The 12,435-nt window shown below is 40.9% G+C and overlaps 1 protein-coding gene across 1 annotated transcript in view; it reads left to right on the plus strand.

Annotated features, from left to right (window-relative positions):
- B3GLCT (beta 3-glucosyltransferase) overlaps positions 1-12,435 on the plus strand; it is a 567,539-nt gene that overhangs the window by 337,269 nt on the left and 217,835 nt on the right. Inside the window, exons 6-7 of the mRNA XM_075851692.1 lie at positions 5,568-5,679; positions 8,432-8,568. Coding sequence (XP_075707807.1) covers positions 5,568-5,679; positions 8,432-8,568 — 249 coding nt within the window. The remainder of the gene's footprint in view (positions 1-5,567; positions 5,680-8,431; positions 8,569-12,435) is intronic.

Genomic DNA, 12,435 nt, shown 5'->3' on the forward strand with positions numbered 1-12,435 from the left:
TGATGAACATGTCAGTAGCATCATTGATCTAGAAGTGTCGCCAGGCTGAGAGAAAAAATATAATCTCAAGGGCGAGCAGAATAAAGAAAGTAATTAAAAAAGAGGGTAAGACCATGTTCAGATCTCCTTGATTTCCGAAAGCTCCCGGTGTACATGCTAAGCATACCTATAGGGCTCCATTAGCCTGACCGAAGCCAAAAAAGTAAAAAGGAGAACCAGGCAACATGTCCAAAGAAAAAGAGGAACTTTTTATTTACTCAGGCAACATTTCAGCTCCTCAGAGCCTTTCTCAAACATACAGTAAAAAAACCATATAGTGCACAGCATACCTTTTTTGCAATGGGACCCTATGGGCAACGTATGGCTCAGTAGGTCTATTGTTAAATATGCTGGGTTATAATATGAATGATATTCAATAGAACTAAAGATACATTATGCTGACGTTGACCGTTAAGCAAAACATATATCATCTATTACAGTACCCGAAGGAATGGATGAGTAATGACATTTGTAAGTCTTCCAAATGTAAACACAAATGCCACCTAAATGTTAGGACATGCCTATATTCTGGGGTATTTATGACAGCCATGGATATACATGTTGGTGGGTCACCCAGGGAGACACCCAAGAGCATACACTGATTCCAACGATGGAGAAACACACCCAGGTATTTCTTTGTGTGTATCTCTGCCACAGTATAAGGCCTCATGCACACGACCGTAGCCGCGTGCACGGCCGTGATTTTCGGGTCGGGCGGCTGCGGACTGTCAGCCGCGGGCCGCCCGCAAATCGTACGACATGCACATGGCCGCCGTCATTGTTTTCAATGAGCCCGGACCGCAGAAGATGTCCGTAATAGGACATGCCCGTTCTTTCTGCGGTGCGGGTTCCCGGGCCATGCACGGACCGTAAAAACTACGGTCGTGTGCATGGCCCCATAGAAAAGAATGGGGCCGCAATTCTCACGTGGATTTTCGGGGGAATTGCGGCCGCAAAAACACGTTCGTGTGCATGGGGCCTAAGATTTATTACTGAATTTTAAAAAAATTACCTTTTTTTGTATAAGTTTAGTATTCCTCCTATTAACCCCCTTCCCACAAAATGACGGGTCTGGTACGTCGGCATTGCAAGTAACTTACCACAATCCGACGTACCAGACCTGTCATGTAGATGAAGCGGGCACAGGAGCTCATCTTCAGCGGGTGTCCGCAGTAATATACAGCTCACATCCCACTGCAACGGTGGCGATCGCCGCCGTTTAATCCCTTCAATGCGATGGTCAATGGCGTTTTTTAAAACAGAGGCGGAAAAAGATGCCCCCTATGAACTAAATGTTGTTTTCCCCATTGATTTCAATGGGCAGATGTTTGTAGGCGTTCAGCTTCCGTTTTTTCAGGTGTTTTTTGAGGCGTAAACGCCCCAAAATACGCCTAAAAACACTGCATGTGAGCATACCCTTACAATACTCTGCACTACATACGTAGTGCAGGGTATTGTACAGGGGATCAGAAGATTAGATCTTCAAGTCCCCAAGTAAGTGTAAAAAAAATGTTTAAGAAAAATAAATAAATAAAAAGTTTTAGGTAATAAAAACAATAATCGCCTGTTTCCCTGATCAAGTCCTTTATAAATGAAAAAATGTAAACACTAAAAACTATACATAGTAGGTATTGCCGCGTTCGGAACAGCCTGAACTATAAAAATATTGCGTTATTTTTACCGCACGGTGAACGCTGTAAAAAGTTTTTTTACAAAAAAAAAAACAATGACACTTTATTTTTTTTGGTCACATTGTCTCAGAAAAAAATGTAAGAAAAAATGATCAAAAAGTCACAAGTACTCCAAAATGGTACCCACAAAACCTACAGTTCTTCCCACAAACAAGCGATATCAACGTAAAAATAAAAAAGTTATGGCTGTCAGAAAATGGCGACACTAAAACAGGATTTTTTTTTTTAGAAAAGAGTATTTTTACTGTGGGAATGTAGTAAAACATAAAAAAAAACAATATAAATTTGCTATCGCTGTAATCGTATCGACCCGCAGAATGAAGTTAACATGTTGTTTATACTGCATGGTGAAATCTGTAAAAAAGAAGAAACAAAACAGAGCTAGAATTGCTGTTAAATCGTTTCCTCGTCTTTCAAAAAAATGGAATAAATAGTGATAAAAAAATCACATGTACCCCAAAATGGAATCAATAAAAATGACCGCTCATTCCACAAAAACCAAGCCCTCACACAGCTCAGTCAACGGAAAAATAACACGTTATGACTCTCAAAACACAATGATGCAAAATGATTCGAAATGACGGCCCAGACTAATTATTTAGGTCCAGTAGTTTTTCCACTAAAAACCCCACATCATCATTTGCTTGACCCCACAGGTAGACCCCGTAGATGCAGCGGAGATGAGGAAACTTTGGGCCTTGTGCTGCTGTTAGGGCTAGTGAAGAAGTCAAAGATTAGGCAATACTGGAGCGCAGATATTTTATACAATACCCAAAAAATCCAACCTGTGCATAAGATTGATTCAAAGCGTATCACACCAATCCATGGATTATTAATTTTATTATTTATTCACCCCATTATTGCATCATCCTATTATGCCCTGATGTACTCCGTCCAGCTTACATATACCCTGATACACTCTGCCCAGCTTACATATACCCGGATATACACCTCACAGCTTACATATAGCCTGATGTACTCTGCACAGTTTACATATACCCTGATGCACTCCGCCCAGTTTACATATACCCTGATGTACTCTGCACAGTTTACATATACCCTGATGCACTCCGCCCAGATTACATATACCCTGATGCACTCCGCCCAGATTACATATACCCTGATGTACTCTGCACAGTTTAGATATACCCTGATGCACTCCGCCCAGTTTACATATACCCTGATGTACTCTGCACAGTTTACATATACCCTGATGCACTCCGCCCAGATTACATATACCCTGATGCACTCCGCCCAGATTACATATACCCTGATGTACTCCACCCAGTTTACATATACCCTGATGTACTACTTACATATACCCTGATGTACTCTGCCCAGCTTACATATACCCTGATGTACTACGCCCAGCTTACATATACCCTGATGTACTCTGCCCAGCTTACATATGCCCCCACATTGTAAGCTGAAATACCAGTTAAACTCCAAACAAAACTACTACGAAGCAAAATCTACGCTCCAAAAGCCAAATGGCGGTTCCTCTGAGCCTGACAGTGTGCCCAAACAGCAGTTTATGACCACATATGGGGTATTACTGTACTCTGGAGAACCCGCTCAACAATTTATCGGGTGTGACTCTCCAGTGGCACAAGCTGGGCACAACATATTGGTCACTGAAATGGCATATCAGTGGAAAAATGGCAATTTTCAATCTGCAACATCCACTGTGCACTAATTTCTACAAAACAATTGCGGGGTCAAAATGCTCACAATACCTCCTAGATGAATTTCTTCATGGATGTAGTTTCCAAATGTGGTAATTTTTCGGGGCTTTCCACTGTACTGGTATCTTAGTTCAATGCAACATGGTGTCACAAAATAAATTTTGTAAAATCTCCACTCCAAAAACCAAATTGTGCTCCTTCCCTTTAGAGCCTTGCTGTGTGTCCAAATAGAAGGTTATGACCACATATGGGGTACTTCCGTACTCTGGAGAAATTGTTTTACAAATGTTGAGCGGCTTTTTATCCTTTATCCCTTGTGAAAATGAAAAAAATGCAACTTTTTAGTGGAAAAAATTAGCTAATAATTTTTACGGCCTAATTCCAATAAATTCTGCAAAAGACCTGTGGGTTCTAAATGCTCACTATACCACTAGATAGATTCCTTAAGGTGTGTAGTTTCCCAAATTGGGTCACTTTTGTGGGGCTCCTACTGTTTTGGTTTTCCAGCTAAACCATTCCAGCTAAATTTGAGCTCTAAATGGTTCTACTTCCCTTTTTAACCTTTGCAGTGTTTCCAAACAGCAGTTTACGGCCCATATGGGGTTTTGCCGTAATCAGGAGAAATTGCTTTTCAAATGTTGGGGGGCTTTTTCTCCTTTATTCCTTGTAAAAATTGAAAATGTCCACGTTTTAGCTGAAAAAATGTAGCTTTTCAATTTCATGGCCTAATTCCACTTTATTTATTTATTTTATTTTTAAACCTGACATGGTGCCTAAAGTATGTTCTAATAAAAAGAAGGCCCCAAAATTCACTGGGTGCTCCTCTGCTTCTGAGGCCGGTGTTTCAGTCCAGTAGCACACTAGAGCCACATGTGGGGTATTTCTAAAAACTGCAAAATCTGGGCAATAAATATTGAGTTGTGTTTCTCTGGTAAAACTCTGTTACAGAAAAAGAGATTAAATATGAATTTCTGGAAAAAAAATGAGATGTTCATATTTCACCCTACTTTGCTTTAGGGCTTATTCACTTGAACGTGTCTGTTTTGCGCGCGTAAAAGACAGCGTTTTTCTTGCTTTGCAGTTCTGTGTGAAACCAGTGTATGGCACACATCTGTGTTTTTTTACGAGCGTATGTCATCCGTATCTCACACGTTTTTTACGTCAGAAAAAAAACTGAAGGAGGTGCATTTCTTTTTCTCATAATTCCTTTAGCAACTGTCACGTGAATCACGGACAGCACACGGATGTGCGTCCGTGTGCTGTCCGTGATTTTCACGCACCCATTGACTTCAATGGGTGCGTGATGCGCAATAAACGCACAATTGGAACATGCAGTGAGCTTTTCACGCAGTGGAGACGCTGCGTGAAAAACACTGAATGTCTGAATAGACCCATTGAATTGCATAGGTCCCTGCGATGTCCGTTGTTCGTGAAATACGCTCGTGTGAATAAGGCCTAAAAGAGGCTCTGTCTCCAGTTTAATACTTCTCTATCTGCCTAATCTAATAAACCCTTTGAGGCTCATAACTACTGTGTTGTTTTGTTTTTTTTAAACTTTTATTATTGACAAAGTTCTGATTATTTTTAGATTTATGCAATTTTTTTCTAAATGCCCAACTGGGCGTTTTTTTTGCGTTTAACCAAGTGGACGTGCATACACTTCTCTTCATAAATGCCCAGCTTTATTCACAGCACAGCATGATCTTGCGTGATCTTGTGACTTCCTCCCGCAGGTCCTTCACCGGACATTGCCTCCAGCCGTGCCAGGACGATTATCCTGATCACGCTGTGCTGTGAATAAAGCTGGGCTCGGATGAACTTTTTTACTTGGTTTTTGTCTAATGCTTTACAATTTTTTGGATGATTCTTGGTCCATATGTATTTGAGTTATGGTGTACCAGTCTCCTTTTTGCACTGTTTGCACTTTATTGTTATGAGGTTTTAGGACCCAGCCTGCATGGGGATCCATATCTGTGTGGGTAATGTGACAGTTTATGTATTGTTTTAATTGTCTGGTCTTCTAATAAAGAATTGTATATTTTTGTGATAGTTTGTGTGTGATTTTATGCATAGTTATTATTAAATATTTTTTTATCAACATTAGTTTAATTAATCTGTATTGTTTAATCCTCACTATAGTCATCTCTTAAAGTTTTGCAGATAATTATGGCAGAAATTCCTCCTGGATATTTTTCTTTGAAGAAGACACATCAGTGAACCTTAGAAAGCTACTGGAAACGTTGCAGCGGTTTGACCGGTCTAAGGTATGTCTTCCTAATTAAATAATTGTCAAATCTCAGATATGAAAAAAATTGGTGTACGGTTAGCTGCCACTCATTGGGTGCACTGATACCAATTAAGACACAATTGAACAGCAGAGGTTGCCTTAAAGAGTCACTCCAGTCAAAAACAAAAATTTGGTTATGAAGCTCTAAAAGCCCCCAAAGTTGAATATACCTGAATGTTGCAGTTACAGAGAACTCCTGATGTCCTCTACAGGGGCACAGCTGAAGCCTGTGCTGAAAATAATTCAAGAGCGGAGCTGTTCTGAGACGCTTGGGAGTCAGTATAGGAAATATACACAAACTAGATCACATCATTTTTCAACGATCACTACCCCTGCAGTATACTAATAGGACACCAGTAATGATGGGGGCTTGGATAATGTTAACATGTATAAATAGCTCATCTTTTTTGTCCGTCAGGCTCCATGACGCATCGCTTCTAACTTACAACTTTATTTTCCCAGACCTGGGAGGGGCTTAGTTTAGTGCATCCGCCCACTCATATTTATGCGAGGAGAGGTCCTTTACGTACAGCTGACCCAATGTCATGGAGATAGCAGCCACTTGATTCTGCAATGTAGAAAATATGTAGTAACCGCAAATAACAGGAAATGCAAAGACTATACAATGTAAAAGTAAGGAACTTAAAAGTAAGCATGTGCTGGCAGATTTTTAGTTTTTGACCCGGAGTGATCCTTTTAAAATATCACTGATCAGTATTCAAAAACAATGCAAGATGTAGGTCATACAGAATATTAGTAAAGATTTGAGAAACTGAAAGGGAAAGCGTGGATATGACTGAAACATTTAAATATGTAAAAACCAATAAGATTCAGGTGAGATCTGTAAACAAAAAATGGTGACCTCAAGAACAAAGGGTCACGATCTAAAACTAGAAGCGGGAAAGATCATAACAATAGAAAGTATTTTTCATACTTAAGAAAGTAGTGAATAAAGTCACATATACGGTAAAATGATTTTAAGGATTCCCAGGGTAGACATTTGGACAAAGAAGACAAGTAAAATTACACAAATTAAATAAAATAAATAAAAAACACACACACACAGTCGAGTGACATTATTATGACCACCTCCTACTTTCCACGTCCCCATGAAGGAAGTTATGTGTCGTGGGCTGGCTTGGTGGGTATATAAGGTGTGTCTCTCATTGTTGCCATGGGTAAAGGGGGCGATTTATTAGAGTTGCAAAAAGGGATGATTATTGGTTTTCGGGCCAAGGGTGGCAGTATTTCTCAAACAGCTCAGTTTGTGAATTGTTTGCGTGCTACCGTGGTGAAAGTGTATCGTGAGTGGACAAATGGCACCACAGGATAGGGGATACATGTGTGATCGCTGGCAGCGATAGGGAGAACGGGGGACCGAAAGTCCCCCAATGTTCTCCATGACTAACCTCTGACTTCCGGAGTCCGCGCAGCTCAATAGAAATGAAAGGAGCGCTGGTCACGCATGCGCACAAGCGCGACCGGCGCTCCATTCATTTCTACGGAGCTGCCGACACAGACCCCAGAAGTCCGAGGTTTGTCATGGAGAACATTGGGGGACTTTCGGTCCCCCGTTCTCCCTATCGCTGCCAGCGATCATACATGTATCCCCTATCCTGTGGATAGGGGATACATGTCTTTTGTAGGAACAACCCCTTTAATGGCAGAGTGGGGAGATACCTCCCTGCTCTGCCGTAGTGTTCAGTGGCGTCACGCTGTAGCAGCCATAGCGGCAGCTAGTGGAGCCTCCGGCCATGGTGGGGGCCTGTGCCGGCGGGGACACGGGCCCCCTCATGCCGCGGGCCCCGTAGCAGCCGCTACGGCTGCTACAGCGGTAGTTACGCCACTGCTGGAAGAGACCTTGCTGATGCAGTATATAACTACCTTGTGTCTTCTTGCTGTGCTCTGTCTTTCCATGGTGGACCTGTGACATGAAACTGTTTTCCACAACCTCGCCTTTGTAGCAGAGTTTGGCTGTTCCTCATCCAGTATTAAGCCTCCTACACAGCTGTTTCTGTTACAGTTAATGACTGTACTTCAACCCACATATGAAAATGATGATCATTATCACCTGTTTGGTATAATTGGTTAATCATACACCTGACTATAATCCTACAAAATCCTTGACTTTATGCAAGTGTACCAAGAAGAATTGATGCTGTTTTTAAGGCAAAGGGTGGTCACGCCAATTATTGATTTGATTTAGATTTCTACTCTGTTCAGTCACTTTGCATTTTGTTAATTGATAAAAAAAAACTATGAATACTTACATTTTTTAACGTAATCTTACTTTGCATCATTTTTCCACTACTGCCTAAAGTTTTTGCACAGCACTGTGTGTGTATGTACACTATATATATATATATATTTATATACACACGCGCGCACACACACTGCATATGTGTGTGTGTGTGTGTGTGTGTGTGTGTGTGTGTGTGTGTGTGTGTGTATGCACTGAACACATAATAGGGCAAAAAGTTGGTTGCGAAGGTGGACATAACTTTTAGAAGTAGTAGCTGCTGCTTCTGGCTGTACACCAGTACTGAGATGCAAAGATACAGAGTGACAACGTCTCTCCTTCTGGTTACTTATTCCAACGTCAGGCTGTTAGTTTAAGACATTTTTCCTATTCGTCTATTTACATCTACTTTATGTACAGTAGTTGTTGTTGTTCCCTTATTTGTGTTTATAAGCATAAAGTCAATTTATGATTGTTCATTTTGTTTTAGAAATATTTTTTGGGGAAAGCACTAAATGATGAGGAGTCTACTATAATTCATCATTATGCCTTTGCTGAAGACCCTACATTTTTTCAGTATCCAGATTTTGCTGCTGGCTGGGCTTTCAGTATGCCACTTGTGAGAAGGTAAAACATTTTTTTTAATTTAACTGCTTTTTTTTCTTCCTAATAATATCCTGAAAGAAATTAAACTCATACAGAGCAATGATATGATTTGTTATGATTTTTTTTTTATAGTGGACCATTGAGTTATTGTATTATGCATTCAGTTTTGCGGATTAATGGGACTACATGGATTTAGTTTGGTATAGAAATTAAAGTGTCCCTCCAGTTTACATGTTAAAATAAAATGATGCCACACTCCCTGAGCTCAACAGTTTTTCAATATAGTTAATCAGTGGTTGCTAATTACTTCCAAAGATATTGCAGCCCAGACCTTAGAATTAAATAAAGCATTGAAGCAAGACTTCCTCACCAAATACAGGAGTCTCGAAGACAGAGCTTTGTCCAGATTTAATTTACTATGTTGAGAAAATGTTATGCTGAGTAAGTGCTGACTATTTTTATTATACATCTTAAGAAGGTACAACATGGTTATCAAAAGAGCCAGGATTTAATCTGGAAATTATTATTGCATGATCTGCACCATTTCCCTCCTACACATAATATAACGATCAGCCAACCGTTATCTCTCCCACGTACCATAAACATTTTCGCTCTAACCTGTCAAGCGTGCATATTTACTGTCACAGGGAAAGGGGATAAGCTGCTGCCAGACACTTTTGGCAGAACATTATCTCTTTGGTGGAACAAAGCATGGGGCATGTTGTAATCCGGTGAAGTGGGCTTGAATCCCAAACATAGGGAGGACAAAAATGTCTATTGTCCAGAGGCCTCCATCACCCAGCAATCTCCACCTCCCAGCACCCTCCAGTTCTTTCCAGAGAATATATGAGAGTTTGAAAAGTTTTTAAGTGTACCTTCAACAATATAAAAGTTTTAATATTTGATAGAAAAGGTCCATTTTAAGTTCTCTGTCCACCTGCACCAATGGCTGCCATGTTTGTTTATTGCCAACAAAATCCTTTTTCCAGCAACAGCAGACATGAGGGTGCAATCAAGCAACCTCATACACATTGTTAGACATTTGACATGTTGACATTTGGTATCTGTCAACGATTATCTCATATATATGGTCATTGACCAATTTAATGGGTTTTCCCAAAATAAAGAACTTTCCAGCACTTTCCCTACCTCTCCTAAGCAATGTCCTCTGGCCACCACCCCTCCCTGTTTAGGGTGGTTTCACATATAGCATTTTTCGGAAAAAGTTCATACTTTTTTTTTCCCTGCGTTTCCCTTTTGGGTGGCCAAAATCCCGTCGCCAGATGTTAGCTAAAAGTCTATAGTAAAGTATAAAAAATCAATACAAACAATGCTATTTTGTTTGTGACATTTTTATATCCTACTGGTTCGTTTCTTGGGCATGTAATTTTTTGGGGGGTTGATTCCATAGGCTTCTCTATAGGACTTAAAAAATGCTTACAATTTTTGTTGTTTTTTTTATAACTTTGCCCCGAAATAAGTGCGCTTTTAAATCTTTCAAAGCTGTCCATACAATTGTTGGCAGATCCTGCTGATGTTGACAGGATTTGCTTATCTGAAGAGGTACTGGGGAATGGAGTTCCACCGCATTTTGTACCAAGAGGCCTCCTACAACTTTGGATGCTGTTTTGATTTTATGTGATATCACCACCAAGTACAGTCCAGGTTAACACGTGGATACCATTTTTCTATAATGTGAGATTTTGGCAAGTCAGGTTTTGGATGTTGAAAAATGAAATGTTTCAACTAAATACAAAACATGCAGTGGAGCGGAGAGGTGCACTGATGCAATGATGGGCGCGCGCGTTGTGGCGTGCGCACGCGTAGCGATTGCGCCATACTAACCTGCAGCGTTTCAGATTTGAAATGCCCTGGTTTCTCCGGTCATACTGTGCCTGATCCCCTGCATGCGATCCCCTGTGTCTGTTCCCTGGAGGTGATCCCCTGGACGTGCAGCTCTTGTCCTTGGGCGCAGATGTTCCGACTTCGGGACCTCATGTCTGATGCCTGACAGTAAGGTGCTTTGTCCCGCCCGAGCCTCTCCCTGGTCGTCGTATTAAACAGATTCTGCCTCTTTACTATCTCCAGAATTTTTACTATCTCCAGCATTTTTACTATCTCCAGCCTCTTGTAGTAAGGAAATAACATTTACTCTTGGAAACAGAATTTATTTTTCTATTTGGGGTACTGGATATTTCTGGAGGAACATGGGACGCAATGTGCTCCTAATGACTTACTATAGAGGTTATATATGACTGCCTGATGCCTCTGTGAGCTTGGTGTGTACACTAGTCTGCATACCTTTTGATATACCAAAAAGGGTTTGTTAAATCAGTTCTAGACTGTCTATTTTTGACCTCCTAGGAGTTTGTTTTTTTATATCTATCTCTACATATCTGTGATTACTAACCTTGCTGGCTGCATGCGGATCATAACATATGATATTGATATCTTTCTACTTATAGAAGTCTGCATACCCTTGAGATATCAAAAAGGTTATATTATACCAGAGCGGAACTGATTTCATATTCTCGCTTATTAATCTGTTTATTAATCCTGTCGGATGCATGGGGATTATGAATATGATGATGTCTTTCTACACATAATAAAAGTCTGCATACCCTACGAAAAGGTTCTGTAAATCCGTGAGCCTGGTTTGTACTGTAGTCTGCATACTGTACCTTTTGATATTCCAAAAAGGTTCTGTTAAACCAGTGCGGAACAGTCTATCGTTTGACCTCCTTGAAGTTTTGATATACAGCTTTTTTCTATCTGTGCTTATTGAATCTTTCTGGCTGCATGCGTATTACAAAATAAGAAAATTATGTCTTTTTACTTACAACAGAAGTCTGCATAGCCTCGATATACCAAAACTTGCTGATAACTATAATCCTCAGCTTTACGTCAATGCTCTAAAATCCGTTTCTTTATGTTAATTCAAATATATGTACAGTTGCTGTATAATGGGTCATAAAAAATCTGCCAGTCAAAAGGACAGAAGTTCGAGTGGACTAACTATTTCAGCTGATAGGGTTAAAACAAGAGAGCAAGAAGATAAGTTGGAAAGATACTTATATTCATCAGGTAATGCTACAGCCATTAACCATTTCATGACCAATGGTCATTGATACCCCTGTGTCCAGGTCAAATTTTCCATTTCTGATATGCACTTCTTTAAACTATATATTTGCAACCGCTTTGCATATCACAACTTTTTACTTACCGTATTTTTCGGACTATAAGACGCAGTTTTTAGCAAGAATAAATCTTGCTAAAAAGTCCCTGCGTCTTATAGTGCGCAGTCAAGGGACCCGGCATCGCCGGGCCCCATGAACGCTTCATTACTTAACCACTTCCCGACCCATGACGTGCCGGCACATCATGGAGCTGGAGGGGCGTGATGTATGAAGTGGGCTCATGCACTGAGCCCACTCCGTACACTGCAGGTGTCAGCTTCTGACACGCTGCTCTAACGGCGGCCAGGAACTGCAATTTCGCTGTTCCTGGGAGTTTAAATGGCTTGTGCCATAAAACACATGTATCCACTATCCACAGGATAGGGGATACATGTGATCGATAAAGAGAACAGGGACCGAAAGTTACCAGGAGCGCTGCATGAGAAGCTGTGACTTCCGCGTTCTGTGTCCGGCAGCTCCATAGAGATCAATGGGATTCCTCTGCGCCTGCGCGAGCGGCTCTCCATTGATCTCTATGGAGCTGCAGAACAGAACCCGTAAGTCCAGGCTTCTCATGTAGCGCTTTGGGTGACTTTCGGTCCCCTGTTGTCCCAGCGGTCGGAGACCCAGCGATCTCACATGTAGTCCCTATCCTGTGGATAGGGGATAAATGTGTTTAGTGGCAAACCCCTTTGTCTAGTTAAATGCCGTG

Source organism: Rhinoderma darwinii, chromosome 2 (assembly GCF_050947455.1).
Source record: "Rhinoderma darwinii isolate aRhiDar2 chromosome 2, aRhiDar2.hap1, whole genome shotgun sequence".
Lineage (NCBI taxonomy): Eukaryota > Metazoa > Chordata > Amphibia > Anura > Rhinodermatidae > Rhinoderma > Rhinoderma darwinii.